This window comes from Nicotiana sylvestris, chromosome 3, assembly GCF_000393655.2.
Source record: "Nicotiana sylvestris chromosome 3, ASM39365v2, whole genome shotgun sequence".
NCBI classification, from domain to species: domain Eukaryota; kingdom Viridiplantae; phylum Streptophyta; class Magnoliopsida; order Solanales; family Solanaceae; genus Nicotiana; species Nicotiana sylvestris.
The window spans coordinates 133,944,643-133,966,052 of record NC_091059.1 but is presented as its reverse complement, the minus strand read 5'-3'; the positions used below and the strand labels follow the sequence as shown (position 1 = coordinate 133,966,052).

The window sequence follows — 21,410 nt, the reverse complement described above, 5'->3', positions numbered from 1 at the left end:
ACATATATCAAAGATTGTTATTCTTGTAAGTATGTACATGTATGCACGTTTACACTTGGAAAGGATAAAATTAAAACAAAGAAGTATTTGTGTGAGAAATAAAATTAAATCAAATATTCATAAAATAATGATGGAATTTACAAACTATGTAAATATTAGAATTTAGTTTTTCTTTTCAAACAAAATAAAATGTCTGCAGTATATTGCCAACTAAAGGTCTCAAAGAATTTCTTAAAAAAATATTTAAATATATTAAATATTTGAATACATTAAGATTATACAATGAAACATGTGTTTACAAGCACAAACTGTAGAACCTACAACTTTGAATAGGGTTGGTTCTACACATACAGAGAGAAGGGATTGGGGGACTTCTATTAATTTTTATCGTAACATTACAAAATGTATAACTTACTATAGGTTGACAATTAGTATTAAGATAAAATGTGTTGTTATGGAGTTAAAAATGATTATTTCTGTTTATAACTGCCTGTGAAAATGGTGATGGTTTGGGACATGAACAAAGGAAAGGACGTGTTTTTATTTTATTCTCTTAAGCAAAAAAGGTAGATTGATTGTATTTGGTCTTAATACTTCTTTGCTAATTCATTTTGGTGCTCCTCTAGCTATTGATACTACTACCATATTACTAATTCATTGAAAGACAACTGCTTAAAAAAAAAAAAATAGAAGAAGAAAAAAAGTTAGTGCAATCAAGATACTGTAAGTTACTTTATGTAATTGTGGTGACACTGAAAGTTTATCAGTTTCCTTTTTAGTCGATATTGTGTTCTCGACAATAAAAAAAAAATATATGTTTTAAACTACTTTCAGTAATTTAATAGTATTAGAAAATTATCATTTCAAAAATTGAATAGGTTTTCCTTAACTGCCGAAGCGCGAACTAATTAACTAGTTTATAAGTAAACAAGTGCGAAGTTTTAGATTGGTGAATAAACCAAAAGAAGTTTACGTAATTTCCTTCCAACTCTATCTTACAATTTTAATTGTTGAAGTGTTAATTAAGTGAGATATTCAAGGGAGATAATAGATAATTTAGACAAATATTCTTACGACTAACGCAATTAAATATCTTCCAAATACGTGGACTGAAATAGTATTATGGTTTATACGGGTTGCAAAATTACTTCAATTATGTTCCTAATTGTTGGGTGATGAATAGTACTCCACATTTACTGTCAAACAAGTGACATAATTTTCAACGAAGATACGCTGTTTTAAATATCAATATTCACTTTGACAAAAACTTCTGCCGACGAACGAGAAATCATGTCCAAGTATCAATAAATTAGAAGTTCAGCTGACTTGAAACCTGTGATCATCAATTACTCTATCTACCACATAGTACATACTCAATTCACATTGCAACTTAGTTTGCTTGCTCGTGATGGTATAGGTAATATTTTTCGGACTGACATGACAATTACCTAATACATTATTGGTACCAAGTAGTTTTAGCACCAATCTAATTTCTTGTCTATCTTCTTGACTACCTAAAGAATAACAACTACGTTTTCTCTTTTTGCTCCTCTTTCTCCAGTTTAAGGACTTGTTCAATGGAACTTTCTTTTCTTTTAATGAAAGAATCAAGAGACAATTGATTAAAGGGTATGGGCATTTTACATGGACTTTCATCAACAGGTCCCTTAACCATAGATTCCATCATTAGTTTCTTCTCAATACCTTCAGCTGGGCATGCCATTATCTCTGAGCAGAGCTCAGTGGCCTTTTCAGGCACACTGGGCTTATATCTAAGCAGCTTAGCATATTCATTTAAGAGATGAAACATGTAATCATACACATACTCCATCTTCAAATCTTCTTGAATAAAATTGCTTGCACTTCTACCAATTTTTTGTGCCTGAGAAAAGTCAACAGGACAAAATTAATTGATACTATATTTAGTTGTTGTAAGGGTAATGTAGTTACCTTTTTCTTATTTCTATTGCCCCAATCAACTGCAAACTTAATGGATCCACACTTGTCATTTTCATTTATGGGCCAATAATGGACTTGTGGCATCAAACTTCTCGAGAAGAAATCATAGTAGTGGGGTGTTACAAGCAAAGAAACTGAGTCACAAGCAAGAATATATTTCTCACTAACAGACCATGCAGATCCTTCAATGTATATTTTGTATCTGCATGCATTTGTAAAAACATTATATATAGCATGGGTCACACAAATAAAGAAAATTATTATTATAAGCTAATGAAATTTGAGAGAGGAAACAGGGGAAAAACTTTCAATTGGCAGATTGGTATTAATGTTATTGGTATTATAAAGGTATGACAATGAAGCTTGATTGGATTTACCTATGGTGACATTGGTTTCCTAAGTCAGAATTCTTGAATCCTTGCTTTATCTCTTTCTTCCAATCCTGTAAACAGCAGCAAATGTGTCGGTAAATTTTGAAACCTTCAGGAGACCACAGTTTTTCGTGTGATCTATAGGTTACGCATTCGAGCCGTAGCATCAGCCATTGATGCTTGCATTTGGGGACTGTCTACATTGCATTCTATTAGGGTGTAGTCCTTTCGCGAACACTGCGTAAACGCGGAATGTGCACCGGACTCCCCTTTTCAGGAGACCAGAGTTCATCCTTAGTTCTGATGCCGGAAGGGGTAAATACTATTCACACGAACTATTTATACCAAATTACATTAATTTACTATGATTATATGATAAGTTGAGGTGAGAATCTATATTTAATTAACCAAGATTAGGTTGCAAAAGTGAATCTAAAAACACATGTCATGTTTACATATATTTGGTGTAAATATTGAATGCGAGTAAATGTTTTCAAGGAAGAGTGTGGAAGCTCACCTGGACATAAATGCGAGCATTCCACTCCTGATTTTCGGACACGTTGCACTTAACGAGCTCCATTCTCTTCTCAGCGACTTCTGGATTGCCTTTCCAGTAAGCATATGGTTCCCTATCCTGCCATTTCTGCTTCTTGTTCCCTTTTTCAAGATCCTTTAACAAGTCTTGCCATGGCTTTATATTGATTTCAGCCCTACCAAATTGATCAAACTAGCAACTTATATATATATTATAGCATGCAAAATGTAAAGGCCGCATAAAACTTAAAGAGTAAAAACTTGATCCTTACCATCCCCAAAAAGACCAATCAGGAAAGACAATATCCAACGTTTCACTATCTCCACAATATCGAAACAAAGGTGGTGGAGCTATTGCATTATCTCCAACAAAATCACTTGCTCTTATAACCGGCCAATCGACACAATCGAACATTAAATCAAGATCAGGAATTTTTCCAGGGTACCTTCGTAACAACTGAAGAATGCCCCATAACGTAAAAACATCTCTAGTTTGAAATCCCTTCTCATATGTTTCTACATAAGCTCTTCCATTCAAAATTACAAGTCTGAAATTAGCAGTCCTGTTGGCCCTTTCGACCATTTCTTTCGTTATTCCTGTTTTCCTCCACAGCTTTAAATCTTCGTGTATCCAATGGAAGTAATGTGGACATCTCGGATTGGCTGATGAAGGTTTGTTGTTAATGATTTTGTAATCTGGTGGGTAGTGATTTACTGGACAGGTTTTTGTAGGGTTACCAGATGAACAATTGAGTGGAAATTCTCGTGTCCTACTTTGCAATACTTTGTTTACCTAGAACATCGAAAAGACAATAAAAATAACAACCAAAATTAGCCTCCTTTTGGTAAACAGGTCATTTTGATTCTAAAAAGAGTTGGAAAAATAATCTCTTGGCTACTTTATTTTACAACAAATTCTTTACGAGATATGAAATCAAGTGTCCGAAGCAACGGATAAAGTTATTTCTATTTAACCTATAGGTCACGGGTTCAAGCCGGAGAAGCAACCACTAATGCTCGCATTAGGGTAGGTTGTCTGCATTACCCCATTGGGGTGTGGTCCTTCCCCGAACCCTACGTGAACATAAAATACTTTGTGCACCGGGCTGCCCTTATATGACTTGAAATGGTGTCAAATTATAAAAAATTGAACACACAGAAAAAGTCAAGGGGATCCAACATATAGTATATTTACATAAATAAATAATTAATTATCTAGCTACATAGTGTATTTTTCCGGCAAAGAAATATCAATTGACGCCTCTTGATATAAGGCGGCTCCGCCACTGAGTTAGGAGTACTACAATTAATTTTCAGGTTGCTTGGAGTTCTATCAACTCATTTCGGTACGATTAAGTGCTGAAAAATGTTGGAATTTTCTCCACTTACAATTAGAAGACTCCATACATAAATAGAACATGAATAACTAAAGAAATTAAACTTACGGCTGAGGTTGTGTCGAGCACCGTCGTCCACATGTATGAACCTAGTACGAGAAGGAAGACTAATAAAAGAAGAGAATGTTTTGAATAGGGCTTGTTGATGTAATGTGGAAGCCAAAATGAGTCTGTAGATCTTCTGTAATTCCCAATCCTTTGGTATCCAATATCCATGCTTTCTTCTGATATACTCTATCCTTCTGTCTACTCAAATTCCCTGATATTAATCAACATTACAGATTAAACGGAAAAAAGAAAAATACATGTCAATACTAAATTGGTCAGATAACATGCATATTTCACCTTAAGAAAAGTTTTTCTCGTGAACTTGCATGGAAACGGCAAGAAAGAAGCTTGAAGCTTGTTCCCCTTTATTTATTTTTCTTATAGCAAAAGTCACCTTTGAAGCCGAATCCAAGATTTAAATTTGATTAATTCAATTTATAAAATCTTAATTGAACATTTGGAATTATTGTTCGAAATTTAGTAATTTATACGTATGAAAAAATGTTGAATTCGATTGAGCCCGTAACTTCTTTTTGATTTTCAAAGCAGTGAGTATGAAAGGAAAGAAGAAATAGAAAGGAATGGTTTGTACACCTGATTTTTCAGGTTCTGCTTAGTACTGTACAATAATTTATTGCTGATTCTCCTTTTTTACCTTTCTTTCTGGTTGCGTATAACAGAGCTGTAATACTTGGAGCCATGCAATTGAAAGTGGAGAATGAAAAGCAAGTAGTTTAATTATCTTGAATTAATCTGGTAATTTTGTAGAAAAGGAAAATTACATATGACAAGTCTAATTGTCCGAGTCAATTGAGTGGGCTCCCTCTTGGACCAGAGATTTCAATGGGCAGTAAACCAACTTTAGCTTGAGTTATGGGGCAGCCCATCGTTCTAGGAAGGACAAAAAGCTTAGAAACAACGACAACCCAGTGTAATCTCACTAGTGGGATCTGGGGAGGGTAGTGTGTACGCAGACCTTACCCCTACTCCGAAGGAGTAGAGAGGCTGTTTCCGAAAGACCCTCGGCTCAACAAGACAAAAGGACAAAAGAACAAAAGAAAATAATATTAGTAACACCACAGAACAATATGAAAGAAATATATATATATATGAAAAATAATAACAACATGAAATCAAGAGGCATGATACCAAGCAAAAGCAAAATAGTATCCTTACCAAACTAGTCCCCCAAAGTTATGACATAAGATAATACTCAACTACCTCCTAGCATACAACTTTAATACTCGACCTCCACATATTCCTATCAAGTGTCATGTCCTCGAAAATCTGAAGCATCGCCATATCCTGCCTAATCACCTCCCCCCAATACTTCTTAGGCAGCCCTCTACCTCTTCTCGAGCCCTCCACAACCAGCCGTTCACACCTCCTTACCAGACTTGCTTCCCGCATCTTGTCATCAATGGGAGCCACGCACACCTTCTCTCGAATATCATCATTCCTAATCTTATCCATCCTACTATGCCCGCACATCCACCTCAACATCCTCATTAGAAAGTGAGAGGAAATTAAACTGACTTTGGTCACTTAAATGTATTTTTAAAAAGTTGGAGGTCCTTTTTAGATAAGAAGGTTTTTTTTTTTTTTTTCTTTCCTTCTTTTGCCATTGTTACAGTAGACAATGCTGGTCAATTAATTAAGCAGGAGACTATTTATTTTTTTACAAATTTGCAGAAGAATGTCAAATTTAAATCAAATTCTGAATTTTCGAAGACTCCAAAAATATTCTGATTTTCAGTAGCCTTCTTTCATAGGAGTATTTCTCTTTCATCTTCTTTTTTCCTTTTTCTGCAGTGAAGGGAAATATAAAAAACATTAGTTTGAAGACATTTGCATCTCCCTAAAATTATGAAGTATTAAGCTGGAAACCTCGTGTCTTACAAAATATGCACATCTTTAATTCAATCATTATCTAAACCTTATGATAACATTAATTTGGAACTCTGTGTCTCGGAAAACTTGTAAACTTAATCCGAAATTGGTCATCTTCAATAATATGCGTATCATTACTTGTATACAAATTCTAATTTGAAGTTCAATGGTCAAAACTTGCAGTCTATATATGAAGCAGAATTAGCGAATTTTGTTATATCTCCATTAGGATTTGTAAGATGTTTATCTGGAATTACCTCACGTTTAGCACCAGCTGAGAACTGAGAAAAGCTAGCTGAAGGTCATTTGGATTAGAATTAGCTTTTCAATCCAGGAACAAATTTTTATCTTTTTAAATGGAAAGATGACTTTTGTTAATACTTATATGTTTTACTCCCTCCGATTCACTTTAATTGATTTTTTTTTTTATGATTTACAATATTTGATTTTTTTCAGATTCAAGAGGAGTTAACTTTTTTTTCTTTCCAAAATTGCTCTTGGAGTAAAGAGCGTAAGACTATTGTTATATTTTTAATGAACAAATTAAGGTTAATAAAGTTAATTTTATTGTTAATTAATGCTAAAAGATGGATTCCTTAATATGTGTGAAAATAGTCAAAAAAAATCAATTAAAGTGGGCCGTAATATTTTACTTCCTTGTACATTTAACAGTAGCCACTTTGTATTGCCGAAAGCTTGTTAAAAATTTGACTCTCTTTAGCCTGGTTGGGTAATGCCAAAATCCTGCATATAGCAAGCCTACGAAGGGCTGACGTGGCCCAAGGCAGAGTCATGGTCAAGCATAGTGCTTGTTAAAATTGCACGGGCTAGTCAGTTTTTGGACTGGTCATTCAAAAATAGCCAGTGTTTGTAAAGTCATTGAAAAATAGCCACTATTTGCTTTAACAGGAATTAGTCCAGCATAATATACTGGAGATCGGTGCACCTGTGTATGAACTTCTAGCATATTATGCTGAAACTCCAAGACGCGGAAAGTTCCAGCATAATATACTGGAGATTGGAGCACATGTGTATGAACTTCGAGCATATTGTACTGGATCGGTATATTATACTGGAACTCCAGTATATTATGCTGGAGTTCCAGTATATTTATGCTGGAGTTCCAGTATATTATGCTAGAGTATTTTCCGGATTTTGAACAATATTTTCGTTCAGATTTATCTTTACATGAAAAGTAACAAAATTTCGATTACTTTTGAAATTGTGGTTATTTTTGAATAATCATTTGTAAATCTGGCTATTTTTGAATTTCTCCCCATGGTGCTTGCTTAGTGGACTTGATTAAGAAATAAAGTTGTGTCCTTACTATCAGCAATAACTTTTGGCATAATAGTAAGTGCTTGATCCTAACAGTAATATCAGAGTCAAAGTCATGGGTTCGATCCTCAAGAACAACACGCTGCATAAAGCATGTTGGGAGGGGGATTGTTGGATAAAGACAACGTCACGCTTATAGCAAAGCCCATGAGAGAATTGGGTGGCCCGGTTCAAAGTTATGATCGAACATGACCCTTGTTTGATAGGTTTGCGTAAGAAATAAAGCTACGCTCTTGCCGTGGACTATAGCTTTTGGCAAGCAGTTGATCCTAACAAGCCTTCACTAATAGTATTTGGGAGCTAAAGTAATAATTACTTGAACGTTGTCTTGTGGCAACACAGAGGCTCAAAATTTTGAAATTAATGGCAATTAAAAAACATCAGTACATAATTAATTGCGCTTGATCTGCTATTGGCAGCCAGCATCATTACTGAACTCCATCATATTGGTTACAATCATTCTACCAAATAGAGCTTACGCATTATTAGCATTCTCGCCTTTGTCATGGTACTAAAAGGGCCATATGAAAATGATTCACTATAATAGTAAAAGAGGCAGAAAGACTGATTTTCTTTGCGGAAAATCTCTTTCTTCTTTATGGCATTTTCTTGCAGCCTTTTTAAAGAATATTCTCATCATATATATAGTCCTTATCTTACCTGTTTGACTGGACACGAAGTTTAAGAAAAAAATGAAGACTTTTGGAATTTGTGGTCCTAAACAAGTCCAAATGGGGCCCAGAGTATTTGTGTGGTTATAAAAGCTTCTCATTAAGGATAAAGTTGTAACTTTAAGCTAAATTATTACCAAATTTAGAAAGGGTTCATTCTTTTTGGAACGAACCAAAAAGGGGAGTATGAATTTCACTCTCACACTATACATCAGCCGATCCTGCCTTTCACAGGTTTGATAATCCGACAGTTCTTACCTCATCATTCAACACTTTTATGTATTTTTTATTGTTAATAAAATTGGTGTCTTAAATGAAATATATAGTTTGTGAGCACATTGTTTGTTCGCCGGTGTATAGTCAAATCTCTCTATAACATCTTCATTTGTTTCGATTTTTTTTATATTATAGCGAAATGCTGTTATAGAGAACATATATTATAATATAACATAAAAATTAGTTCCATAAATGTCTTGACTTTTATAGTAAATAGTTGTTATATAGCGATATTGTTATAGAGAAATCTGACTGTATATATTGCCTCCCAGTACATGCAATGTACCTGAGAGATGCCCAATAAAGCTTACACAAGTTAGAAATTTTTTGTCTCTCATTGAATTTGAATCTTGGACTCATATGATTTCACTGATTTCATTAACGGTTAGGCAACACCTTTGATTGTATGCATATAATTCTAACATGGTAAGGAAAGAGAAGAACTAGTTCAGGATTTCTGGTACAAGAATTGCATGGAAGCATGCAACAACATATTTGGCACTAGCTAGAGGTGGTCGATATGTCAACGTAATTTACAACATGAAATATATAGTATCTTTGTCGCGATAACTTTATATAGAAAATAAAGCTGTAGCAAATTCAGATCTTTCTGTGAATAGTGTGTTGCGAGAGAAAAGGTATTTTGTGGGGTTGGGCCATAGGGGTGGTGGGGGGTAAAAGGTGATCATCACGCCAACACAGTCCACGCGTGAAATCTCTCAAATTTCAAAACCCAATGCAACATTCAGCAATGCTATGCTATGAGGAAGGGAGCAGTAATTAGTACTTCTGTCGAATCTCTGGCTTCATAAATACAACCTTAGTGTTGGGTGACTTGTAACAATTACTATAAATTACATAAATAAAAAAGGGATAGCTAGCTCTTTCATCAGAACCTAGCTAGTACTTGAAACAAATTTAAGGAGAGCCAGTGTTCTGTTGACTGACCATAATTAGGTCTTCTTCGTATTGAAGACCAGACCTACCTCTCTTTCTCAAAAATCTTGAATTTAATCAAACAACAATTTTGTTTCATCAACATGTCTGTAAGTCTCTCTTTCTCTGTTCTATGTATAATTTTTGGAATGAGAATGTGAATGGAATAATATTATGTTGCAGATGGTGGAGGTAAGAGTTCCAAACTTGGATTGTGAAGGATGTGCTAACAAGCTTAGAAAAGCCCTTTTCAAGCTCAAAGGTCAGTCACAATGCTCACTAACATGACAATGGCGACTTCTCTTTCTATATATATCTGTAAATGGAATAGAGTGTTGGGCTAAACTAACTTAAAGATATTCTTACTGGTATTGTCTGCTTTGGACCGAGCCAACACACGCTTTCCCAAAAGTTATCACACCATTAAGTAATCCATACACCTTATATGTAGACTCTTAATGTTTTTAGCTACTAAGACTTTAATTTGTTGGCACACTCAATAGAGAGAAATCGTTGTTCCTTCCTTATAGTAAAATTGAGCGGTAAGGATTATTGAAGTGTCCTTCTTCGTAGAAGGGGAAGAAAAGCTGTACAAGTATGAATACTAATAATTAGAAAAAGGAGAATTTCTTCACGTACATGATATTGTGAAATTAAATTGTATATATATGGATAAGATTAAGTTGGTTCTAGGTACAAATTAACAAAAGAATAATAATATTGATATCTCAAAGAAAATGTTTCCTACTTTCTAACTGTTATACACAATCAGTAGAATTATTTATTAGAAACAAAAATAAAAATTGCTATGGTGGAATAGATAGTGTTGACTGAAGAGTAGCAGGGCCGTCTCTTCTCAATCGCGACTCTTGAAGTTGACCCGTGACCCCTGTTCTTTGGGTGAATTAATTTTGGAATTTTTTCGTTCTTTTTTTTCTTTTGTTTTTTCATACTTTTGGAAGAAGAGCGACCTTAAATAACAAGAAAAGAAAAAACCTTTGGTGAGATTTGAACTGACATCAAAGAATGTACAGAGAAATTGCAGCCATTTAGCTGCGCGTTTAACCTTGTTTTGAATGTTTGGAGTTCCAAATGATGCTGCAGTCTTATTTCCTAGATACTGATCAGGCTTCCCTTAGTATTGCCCCCATGCCTCATGATTTCCGTACCATAGCAAAATGTTAGTATGAAAAGAAAAAGAAAACAAAATTTCATTACTAGAATGATATTAAGGTTTTGATAGTACAGGTTTGGAATGTCTCCTTTAGCAAGGAAGTATGGACTGCCTTGTCATTGGATTCTTTCCCACATATCATCATGGGATAAAACGAGAATTATCCAACAATTGCGGTTGTATCTCACTCCATTAACTTTATACTCTATATCTTTAGTCCTAGTGTGGCCAAACACATATAGTTGCACTTTTTTACATAGATATGTGGTCAAGGAGAAAGACTGAAAAAGGTCGCAACAACCAAAGAATAATAAATCATACACAACACCAAACTGGATTACATTGAAAAGCAAACGGGGCCAACAACTATGTCAAGTCCAATAAGCATGGTAGTTTCAAATTAAATGAAAACATGACAGGATTAGTACATATCACATGCCTATGAGAGATTTCCCACATAATTGACTTTATGTTGAATACATAATTTGAACAAATCCATATAGAAACAAAAAAAAAAGACACTAGGTGATTATTTCTTTCGATTTGCTTAAGCTTTCATAGGTAGAGTTATTCAGTATTTGTGTTGGTCGTAATAAACACGTGTATGGTCAAATTGTCATGATATGCATAAGCTGGCTGTACGGCACTTTAATTTGAAGGGACAGCTATTACACAAAAACATCATCGTGTATATTTTTCTTATTTCTTGAGATGAAATTTCAGGAGTAGACGATATAGACATTGATATGGAGACGCAGAAAGTTACAGTTAGAGGCTACGGATTGGAAGAGAAGAAGGTGCTAAAGGCAATAAAGCGAGCAGGGAAAGCAGCAGAGCCATGGCCCTATCCAGTTGGGTACTCACATTTTACTTCATTTTATCAATACCCAAATCACATCATCAGCCATTACTACGACACATCTCGAAATGTTGCAGCACCAAGTGTACATACTTTCTTCCACACTCCTGCAGTTTATTCAGTTGCCGTGGCTTCAGATGAAGCTGTTGCTTCTCTTTTCAGCGATGACAACCCACATGCATGCACTATCATGTGAGGTTAATCTTCATGCCTTTCGGATTTAATTTGGAGCTACATCTCCTAAATTTTTGTATTTTCCCTCTGTAACTTGTATACTTGTTTCGGAGAAGACCGGCACTAGTGCTTATGAGCTTATTGATCTACTGTTTTTTAAGCTTTAATGGGCTTAATTATTGTCGTTGATGCATTGTATGTAGGGGTGGCAAACGTGCAGGTTGGGTTGGATATGTGCGGGACAGATGCGTATTTAATACAAATATAACGCTCCTCAAATTTATAAAAGTTTCAACATACATTAAAATATAGAATTTAATTTTTTTTATCTTAAAAATATACTTCTATTACGGATTTAAACCCCCGTGATTGATTTTTGAGTTACTTTTCTATAAATAATTGGATATACAATTAGAGGAATATTAATAATTTAATATTTTTAATTATTAAAGGTGGGTATCATTAATTATTAGTTAAGTGAAAACAAAACAAACCAAAAAAAAAGAAGCAATAAAACAAGAAAATAGGGGACCAAATCGAAAAGCTCATAAAGGGCTGTTGGAACCCAAAAATGATTGAAATCCTTGGTACGAAAAAAAACAGAGAAAGCCTTCTGTTCCTTCTTGCAAACAGAACCATATAGAGGCAGCAAATCCAGCGAACTACTTCACGTAGACAACACGAAAATTCTAGGCTTCCTTACAAATAATTAGTTCTTGAACACAGGTATGTAAAATTTCATATTTCCTCTATATCAATAGTAAATTCCATGTTTAGGTGTGAAATTTTAAAATTGATTAAAATGCACTGGTTGTTGTAGAATCGATTGTTTGACTGACGTCAATTGGACTGGGGCCTACGTATTAACTCGAGAAGTATTGAGATGAGTTGATATAACCCCTTTTTAAAGTGGTTTAACTCACAAAAACACACATACAAGGTGTTTGATGAATTGCTTAAAAGAGCTTATATTTACTTAATTGGAGCGAATGAGTACTTATTAACATAGAATTGTTCTAGCAAAAGTTTAGATAATTTATTATGATATATGTGCATAAATTTTCAGATTTTTGTATTATTCTTATATGCTATTTTCATGTTGAAAATTTATGAAGAAGCAAGAATCTTTAGAAATTTTTTTAGATGTTTATTTCATCTAAGTCCGAGCTTTAAACCAGATAAGTTTATACTACTATTTGGAATAAGCAATGGTCTGGTTATTAGAAAATTAGTATTTAAGGATGTCAAACTTGGATACCTATGACCTAAATCAGCCATTAATCGATGTACTTGAAGTGGAGATCATTACAGAAGTATTTCTCAATAATATAGTTGAGTAGAAGAAAAAGAATTGATGATGAAAGTCCACTTATCAAATGAGATGGAAACTAATACTATAACAGATTACAACATGTGCTAAAATTCCATTTAATTGAAATAGTTGTAAATAATGCACTATTATACTATCATCGCCACTCTTTTCTATTATCTTTAACTAGTGGAAAACACAAAATATAACAAGTAATACTATTGCTTAATAATATAAGCACAACATTACATGTATCTGTGGGTATTATATGCATAAACATAATATACAAATTGTATAGACAAGTGTGCATCAATTAAAAAGCTCTACATTTAAGGATACTAGTAAGAGTATGTATTGGATGTTCCAGAAAAGATTTAGACTTGAAAAGTCACAAGAAGAAGCTTTAGAAAGAAAAGATTTTTGGAAGTATTCTTTATTCTGAGAAGGGGTCATCGTCCAGGCCGAGGGTCCTGACCAAGACGTTGACTTCCTGAAACTACTTGTGCCAAAGTAGGGAGCACGCGAGCCGAGGGTCTCGTTGCTGAGAATTTTCTTAGCTAAGCTAAGGTATGATGCATGAGTTCTGAGAACCATGAAGTGAGTGACACCTCGTGGATTGAGCCTATTCAATCAGGTTGGGATCGAACCCATGCCGATCACACGATGACTAAGATAGAAACAGGTCAGGATAGTTGGAACTCCCAATGTATAAAGTGAAGTATTTTTTTATAAGAAATAAAAAGAAAAGAATTTCTTTTAGAATATTCACAAACTGCTATTATGCAATTATTTTAGAATTATTCTTATAAGCTTAATGTTTTACATGCATTTAGAACATTTGCTCGTAATGTATATGTTATTAAAGTTCCGCCCCCTGTTGTTGAGACTCACTGAGTACAATGTATGGTACTGACGTTCTCTTTTGGGAACCTACGTTGGCCTGCGGTACAACGTAGGAACCGGTTTTGCAGGCGAGCAGGCTACTGGTTAGGACTTCCTTCTCTTCCACTACTATTGATGAGCTCCGCTTTTGTTCGTGGAGTATTCCTTAGAGTTATCTTTATTTGGTTATTTCTTTGTTTAGTTATAGAGCTGGCCAGAAAATCTCATATCCTGAGCAGTGCGTCAGTTTATCAGTAGAGGCTTCATAGACATAGTCGTTGGGCTAAGATTCGGATATTTTTGATAATAAATTGACAGTAACTCAGTAGTTACTATGAATAAAGTTTTGGAGTTGATTTATTTAAATATTTAAATTAATCAAAAGTATTTGAGTAGAGTATTGCCTTGTTGCATATAAAGTTTGGAGTTATAATAGATTTGATAAGTAGAGATGGTTCGCTCGGTCATGTTTAGTGATCGAGTGCCGGTCCCGACTTGTTTAGAAAATGTGTCGTGACAAACTTGGTATCAAAGCCTCAGGTTTATAAAGTCCTAAGGGTCTATGAAGCAGTGTTAGTAGAGTCTTGTTTATGGGTATGAAGCGCGGCATACCTATAAACAGGAGGCTACAAGCATTTAGGAAAAATCTCATTTTTTCATACTTTAGATCGTGCAGTAGATCCTACCTATAAAAAATTATCTAATATATTCGTTTTTCCAAAACTCGCATAAATGGCTCGTACTCGGAACTCTGACACCGACACTCAGGATGCTGCTCAAGAAACTATTGCTACCATTGTGGCTCAAGGTAGAACTAAGAAGGCTTTAACTCAGAAAAAGAAGGGTAGATCGGCAAAAAGGGTCCAAGTACCCCGAGTTGAACGTGAAGAAGGGGTGGATAATGATGAGCAAGTACCTCAGGATCCAGTGCCTCCCCCAACAGTAGCTCCGACTCAGACAACTATATCCCCAGAGGTGGGGCAGATGTTTAATGCAGTCAACAGCGCTATGGAGATGTTTAAAGCCTTCATGGCCAACCAGAACGAGAGAAGAGATGAGATTCCACCTCAATCAAATAGACAGAACAATTTCGAGTCCTCAAGAGTGATTGAATTTTTGAAGTTGAATCCTCTAGTGTTCCATGGTTCTATAGTTGATGAAGATCCAATGTTGTGGCTGTAAGGTGTCAAGAAAGCCCTCCGAGTGATGAAAGCATTTGATGATGAAGTTGTGGAGCTGGCTGCTTACCAGCTTAGAGATGTGGCTGGCACTTGGTTTGAGATATGGGAAAAGGAAAGAGATGAAGATGATGTTCCACCTACTTGGGAAGAATTTTGAAGAGGCCTTCATGGCTAACTTTATCCCAGAAGAGGATAGGGAAGCTAAGGCTACAGAGTTCGAACAACTCAAGCAAATGAATAAAAGTGTGCAAGAGTACTACATGGAATTCATAAGGTTAGCTAATCATGATCCTCATGGTTAAGACAGAAAAAACAAAGATTCGCAGGTTTGTTGGCGGTTTGGATTACCACATTAAGGATACGACATCAGCTGTAGCGGTAGGAATGACAGCTTTCTCCTATGTTGTGGGATTCGCCAAGCACTTAGAAAAAGACAAACAACAAAGGACAGAAGAAAAAAAGCATAGCAAGAAAGCCCGAACATCGGGCAGGTTTAATGGTACATCCAGCGGAGGTAGAAGGGATTCCTCTAATAAGGAGTTATTAGCACTAGCTCAGTCCAGTCATCAGTCAGGTGGTGGGTCTTCCTTCAGACGTACTCAGAGTTATGGAAATAAGTCTCGCCAGAATCAAAATTTTAGGACACCATCCTCACATAGCCAGATCACGTTGAGCAACAGTCACACCAACAAGGTCTTTGTGGAACATGTAAGCGGCAACATTCAGGTCAGTGCAAGCTCGGGGTTTTATGGTTGCTATCATTGTGGAGACATTGGTCATATAAAGGCTAACTACCCAAAGTTGCGACGTAATTTCAGTGGTGGATCAACTCGTCCTTCTAGTTCCTCAGCTATTGCAGTTGCACCACTTCAGGCTCGTGGTTCTAATAATCAGACCGGGCATGGGTCAGGCATAAGTGCAGATCGAGTTACTCAATGAGGGGGACAACCCCATTTGTTTGCTACACTTGATCGTCAGAGTGTAGAGGCATCTACAGAAGTTATTACAGGTATACTTTTAGTCTGCTCACATAATGCTTATGCCATAATGGATTCATGTTCAACATTTTCATATGTGACTCCATACTTTGCAAACAACCTTGGGCTATAACCTGAACAACTTAGTGAGCCATTCCTAGTATCTACTCCAGTTGGCGAGTCAGTGAAAGTCACAAGAGTCTATAGAGGTTGTATAGTTTCAGTCCAAGGTCGCAACACCAAGGCCGATCTCATAGAATTAGAAATGGTAGATTTCGATGTGATCATGGGTATGGATTGGTTATCTTCCTGCTATGCCATGTTAGATTGTCATGCCAAGATAGTCAGGTTCCAATTTCCAAATGAAGAAGTCTTAGATGGAAGGGTAGTTCAACATCGCTTGTAGGTAAGTTTATTTCTTACTTTAAGGCACAACGAATGATCGGTAAGGGGTGTCTCGCCTATTTGGCTCACGTTATTAATCCAGAATCAGAACCACCAGCTCTTCAATCTGTTCCAGTTGTTAGAGAATTTCCAGAAGTTTTACCAGATGACCTTCCCGGACTTCCTCCTAAAAGAATCATAGACTTTGGCATTGATCTTATGCCAGGCACTCAACCCATATTACCTCCTTATAGGATGGCTCCAGCGGAACTTAATGAGTTAAGAGAACAGTTGAAAAACCTTCTTGACAAGGGATTCATCAGGTCGAGTGTTTCACCGTGGGGTGCCCCAGTCCTGTTTATCAAGAAGAAAGATGGGTCTCTCAGAATGTGCATCGACTATCGGCAGTTGAATAAAGTTACCATTAAGAACAAGTACTCACTGCCAAGAATTGATGATTTATTTGATCAACTTCAAGGTGCAAAGTACTTTTCAAAAATAGACTTGAGATCGGGGTACCATCAGTTGAGAATCAAAGAAGAAGATATATCTAAAATAGCCTTTCGCACTCGCTACGGGCACTATGAATTTCTAGTGATGTCCTTCGGGTTGACTAATGCTTCAGTTGCATTCATGGACCTCATGAATAGAGTTTTCAAGACATTCCTGGATACCTTTATTATTGTGTTTATAGATGATATTTTGGTGTATTCTACGAGCAAGGAAGATCATGCAGAACACCTCAGAATATCCTTGCAGACCTTGAAGGAAAATGAGCTTTATGCCAAGTTTTCAAAATGTGCGTTCTGGTTGCAGTCAGTGGCATTCTTAGGTCACGTGGTATCTAAAGAAGGAATAAAAGTAGACCCTCAAAAGATAGAAGCAGTCAAGAACTGGCCTAGGCCGACAACGCCAACCGAAATTAGGAGTTTCTTGGGGTTAGCTGGCTACTATAGAAGGTTTGTAGAGGGGTTTTCCTCACTTGCAGCTCCATTAACTAAGTTGACTCAGAAATCACTTAAGTTCCAATGGTCAGACGCTTGTGAGCAGAGTTTTCAAGAGTTAAAGAAGAGGTTGACCACTACACCTGTGTTAACCTTGCCGACAGGTTCGGGTGGGTTCAAGTGTATTGTGATGCCTCCAGAGTGGGCCTTGGTTGTCTTCTTATGCAAAATGGAAAAGTTATTGCTTATGCTTCCAGGCAGTTAAAGAATTATGAAAAGAACTACCCCACACACGACTTGGATCTTGCAGCAGTGGTGTTTTCATTAAAAATATGGCGATACTACCTTTATGGCAAGCATTCTGAAGTGTTTATAGATCACAAAAGCCTCCAGTACATTTTCAAGCAAAAAGAATTAAATTTAAGACAAAGAAGGTGGCTCGAGCTACTAAAAGATTATGACATCAATACTCTTTATCACTCGAGCAAAACTAATATTGTACCAGATGTACTTAGTAGGAAGTCAATAGGTGTCTTGGCCCATCTTGCAGTACAAAGGCGATCTTTGGGTTGAGAAATTCAAAAACTAGCAAATGATGGAATTAGATTAGATGAGACCGAAGAAGGAGGTATAACTACTTATGCCTTAGCGCAATCCTCCCTTGTTGCGCATGTTAAGGCTAAGAAAGACGAAGATCTGTACTTAGTGACATTAAAAGAAGGAGACAGAAACAAAGAAATCACTGCTTTCACTCTAGGAAGTGACAGACTTTTGAAGTTGAATGATCGGTTATGTGTGCCTGATGTAGATGGTCTTACGAAGGCCATAATGGAGGAAGTTCACAGTTCGAGGTACTCTATCCACCCAGGTGCTACCAAAATATATCTAGATTTGAAAGAGTTGTATTAGTGGAAAGGCATGAAGAAACAAGTAGCAGATCATGTGGCTAAATGTTTAAATTGCCAGCAAGTCAAAGCCAAGCATCAGAGGCCTGGTGGCATAGCTCAAGATATAGAGATACCACAATGGAAGTGGGATATGATTAATATGGATTTCGTGGTAGGTCTACCTCGCATGTACCGTAAATATGATTCAATTTGGGTTATTGTAGACTGACTAACAAAGTCCGTGCTTTTCCTACCAGTAAAGACGACAGATTTCGCATAGCAGTATGCGCAGTTGTACATCAAAGAAATAGTCTGATTGCATGGTACTCCTATTTTAATCATATGTGACAGAGGCCCTCAGTTCACAACGCATTTTTGGCAGGCATTTTAGAAAAGATTAGGGAAAGACTAAATGCGGCTCAGAGTCGTCAGAAATCCTATTCTGACAAGAGGCATCGTGACTTAGAGTTCATGGTTGGTGACAAGGTGTTTTTGAAAGTTTCACCAATGAAAGGAGTTATGAGGTTTGGTAAGAAAGGGAAACTTAGCCCTAGATTTATCAGACCTTATGAAATTCTAGAAAAGAAAGGAAACATGGCTTATGAGCTAGCGCTACCCATTGAGTTGTCCTTTGTTCATCCTGTCTTTCATGTGTCTTTGCTTAGAAAGTACATTCATGATGAGTCTCATATAATACCTGCCGATACCATAGAAATTAAAGAAGGCTTGCTTATAAAGAGGTACCTATAGAAATTCTGGATATGCAAGTAAGAAAGTTGAGAACAAAAGATTTATGTATGCGGTAAAATTAGGGGGGTCTATTTCCCGCCATTAAGGTACATTCGAGAAGTCATTTCAGCATCTGAGGCTGTAGGATTACGATCGAGCTCCCTCCCTCGAGGATCGTCCGCGACCCTGCAGAGATTCTGAGGATAAGGAATCTGTCCGCGACCCAATGAAGGTTCCAAAGACGGGGGATTCTCGAGGCAAGCAACTAGAGTCAATAGACACCAGTACTATGCCTAGCCGTCCCATCCCCATGTCTTTACATTCAATACACTTTGTACTATATGGTATTCCCTCTCTTATATAAGGGGAATCCATGCCACTTTGTAAAGGGCTGATGTTGCTCCATTTTCTCCACAAGTGCAATAATATCTCTCTCTCTCTCTTTTCTTTCTAAATTACTTGTTCTCACTGGCCCGAGGCCACCTTTATATTCATCGTTCTCTTACTTGTTCTTCATTATATAGCTTATTTTTGGCCGTAAAGAGCCTTGCTTAATTATATCCTCAGTTTTTATCCCATTCCCAACTATCCCCGATAGCTCGAACTTGACCCTGACGTCAATCCCGAGGTCCCCCATCGATCAGACCTATACCCGAGCAGCAGGCCCCTCGGTTCGATTACTATCTCGTTTTAGCTTGTATTTCATCATTAAACTCCATATTATTAGCATCAACTGCTCTAACAACTAGCTCGGGAATAGATCATGTATTTTTTAGAATCCTATTTACAAATTTAATTGTTGTTACTATTTTTGCGGTAAATAGTTTGGCGCCCACCGTGGGGCTAAAAATAATAGTGATTATTTTCTTGTTGGTTTCATTGCACAAACGCACATTATCTTTCACACTTTTGTTTGTCCAAGATCCTTTGAGTTCAGGTCAAAATGTCTGGCTCGGTGAACGGAGTCGAGAACGATGACCTCGAAAACCACAAGGAAAATGACGTGGCTGTCCTGGCCGCTGGAGCACCACTACAGAATCTTGATAACGCGTCCGGACTGTTTCTAGCGGACGCGGATTCACAGTACGCACAACAAGTCAACAAAACTTCTCACACCGACAAAAGCATACGGCACAACGATCGATAGGAAGCTCAAAAAACCTCGGCCCGGGAAGAACATGAAGTTATCCTTCACGATATTTTTGAAATGTTGCAGGCACAGTAGTTGGCTATCGCTCAGTTGCAGAGCCATCGTAAGACTCCCAGCATAATACCGCCGGAAATAGCTCCCTACACTGAATGAGTGCCCAAAAGATTAAGCAACAACGGATCGATAACAGACCCCGCCATAGCAAAGATTCTTGGGAATCTCTCTAAGAGGATCGAGTCAGGTTCGTGGAGGTTCATGCAACAGTTGTCCCCCGGGGAAGCGGTCCCGGAACCCGCTTCACGAAAATCCGAAACGCCGGAGCTCCCAAGGTATGACAGGACTTCGGACCCCGACGAGCGTACCACCGCTTACACGTGCGCGGAAAAAGGCAGCGACCTTTAAGATGATGAGTTCAAGCCCGTCTCGATGAAGAAGTTCGGGGAAACACTCTCGAAAGAAACCGTGATGTGGCACCGCAGCCTAGCGCCTAACCTCACAAACTCGCTTACCATACTTGCAGATTCCTCCGTAGAAGCACATGCCGATGCCATTAAAGCAGTAACGGAAGAGCTTGACACATCTGAGGCCGAACGAAGAGAGAATGAAATACCACAGGAAGTCGCGTCTCATTCCCTGATAGGACGAATGAGATCGCTCCCGCTTTCGGATGATTGGGCAACACAGGCCTTTTCCCGAAGTTTAAATGAAGCATGCCCGACGACTCCAGGTCATTTCAAACAAATCTTGATCAGATACCTGGCCGAGATCTAGTCGGATGCTCGTACCTGGCACCGGTCACAAATCAGGGCCGTGGCCAACTGTCCGGGAACCTCTACGGGCTTGGTGTACCTAAGCAGGCTCCCGACAAAGAAACTAATGCCAAATAGATGGAGGTACTATCCATGCGCCGCAGATGGGAGGAACGCCACAAGATGCAACCTACCTCGCAACGGTAGGGAAAAAGCTCGAGGGCAACATCCTCGAGGAACCTTCAGTGGAACCAGATCTGACGAGGCACAACTGGTAGAGGAACCCTGCCCAGTAGAGTACGATTTCAACATTGCTATACCAAACATCGTGATTACCATAAGCGAAACCAGGGATACTGAACGACTCAGGCCTATTCGACCAAGACCCCTTCAAAAGAACCAAAACTAGCATGGGAACTGATCGCTTCAAACTCCACACTACTAAAAAGTAGGAAGAGAGGGTCACAATAGCTTTTACCCGATATGAGGGCCGGGATCGATTTCCATAGGGAGCTAGGAATGGAGTCGAGTATCTATCTAGACTAGAAGTGTGTATTTGTTCCAAATGTCACTTCCATACATTTTTTGGAT

The 21,410-nt window shown here is 37.3% G+C and overlaps 2 protein-coding genes and 1 long non-coding RNA gene across 6 annotated transcripts in view; 2 read left to right on the top strand and 1 right to left on the bottom strand.

Annotated features, from left to right (window-relative positions):
• Positions 1 to 1,277: 1,277 nt before the first annotated feature.
• Positions 1,278 to 5,134, bottom strand: LOC104240595 (uncharacterized). Of its 3 annotated transcripts, none has more exons than XM_009795461.2 (7): positions 4,965 to 5,134; positions 4,310 to 4,520; positions 3,137 to 3,657; positions 2,848 to 3,040; positions 2,337 to 2,401; positions 1,951 to 2,161; positions 1,278 to 1,882 (listed from the first exon to the last, which is right to left on the bottom strand). In XM_009795461.2, the coding sequence occupies exons 2-7, from the start codon at positions 4,475 to 4,477 to the stop codon at positions 1,529 to 1,531; spliced, it is 1,512 nt and encodes a 503-aa protein (XP_009793763.1). In that variant the 5' UTR covers positions 4,478 to 4,520; positions 4,965 to 5,134; the 3' UTR covers positions 1,278 to 1,528. The 3 variants fall into 3 exon arrangements, with proteins under 3 accessions (XP_009793763.1, XP_009793762.1, XP_009793764.1); XM_009795460.2 differs by having other exon boundaries at positions 4,904 to 5,133; XM_009795462.2 differs by lacking the exon at positions 4,965 to 5,134 and adding an exon at positions 4,607 to 4,891.
• Positions 5,135 to 9,328: 4,194 nt separating this feature from the next.
• Positions 9,329 to 11,794, top strand: LOC104240597 (heavy metal-associated isoprenylated plant protein 31). 2 transcript variants are annotated; one of them, XM_009795464.2, is made up of 3 exons: positions 9,329 to 9,530; positions 9,604 to 9,682; positions 11,318 to 11,794. In XM_009795464.2, exons 1-3 carry the CDS (start codon positions 9,525 to 9,527, stop codon positions 11,647 to 11,649), a joined length of 417 nt encoding a protein of 138 aa, XP_009793766.1. In that variant the 5' UTR covers positions 9,329 to 9,524; the 3' UTR covers positions 11,650 to 11,794. The 2 variants fall into 2 exon arrangements, with proteins under 2 accessions (XP_009793766.1, XP_009793765.1); XM_009795463.1 differs by lacking the exon at positions 9,329 to 9,530 and having other exon boundaries at positions 9,595 to 9,682.
• A 399-nt stretch (positions 11,795 to 12,193) lies between these two features.
• The window catches only part of LOC138886916 (uncharacterized), a 45,781-nt gene continuing 36,564 nt past the window's right edge, over positions 12,194 to 21,410 (top strand). Inside the window, exons 1-2 of the long non-coding RNA XR_011405873.1 lie at positions 12,194 to 12,353; positions 13,893 to 13,922. This is a non-coding gene — a long non-coding RNA (uncharacterized lncRNA). The remainder of the gene's footprint in view (positions 12,354 to 13,892; positions 13,923 to 21,410) is intronic.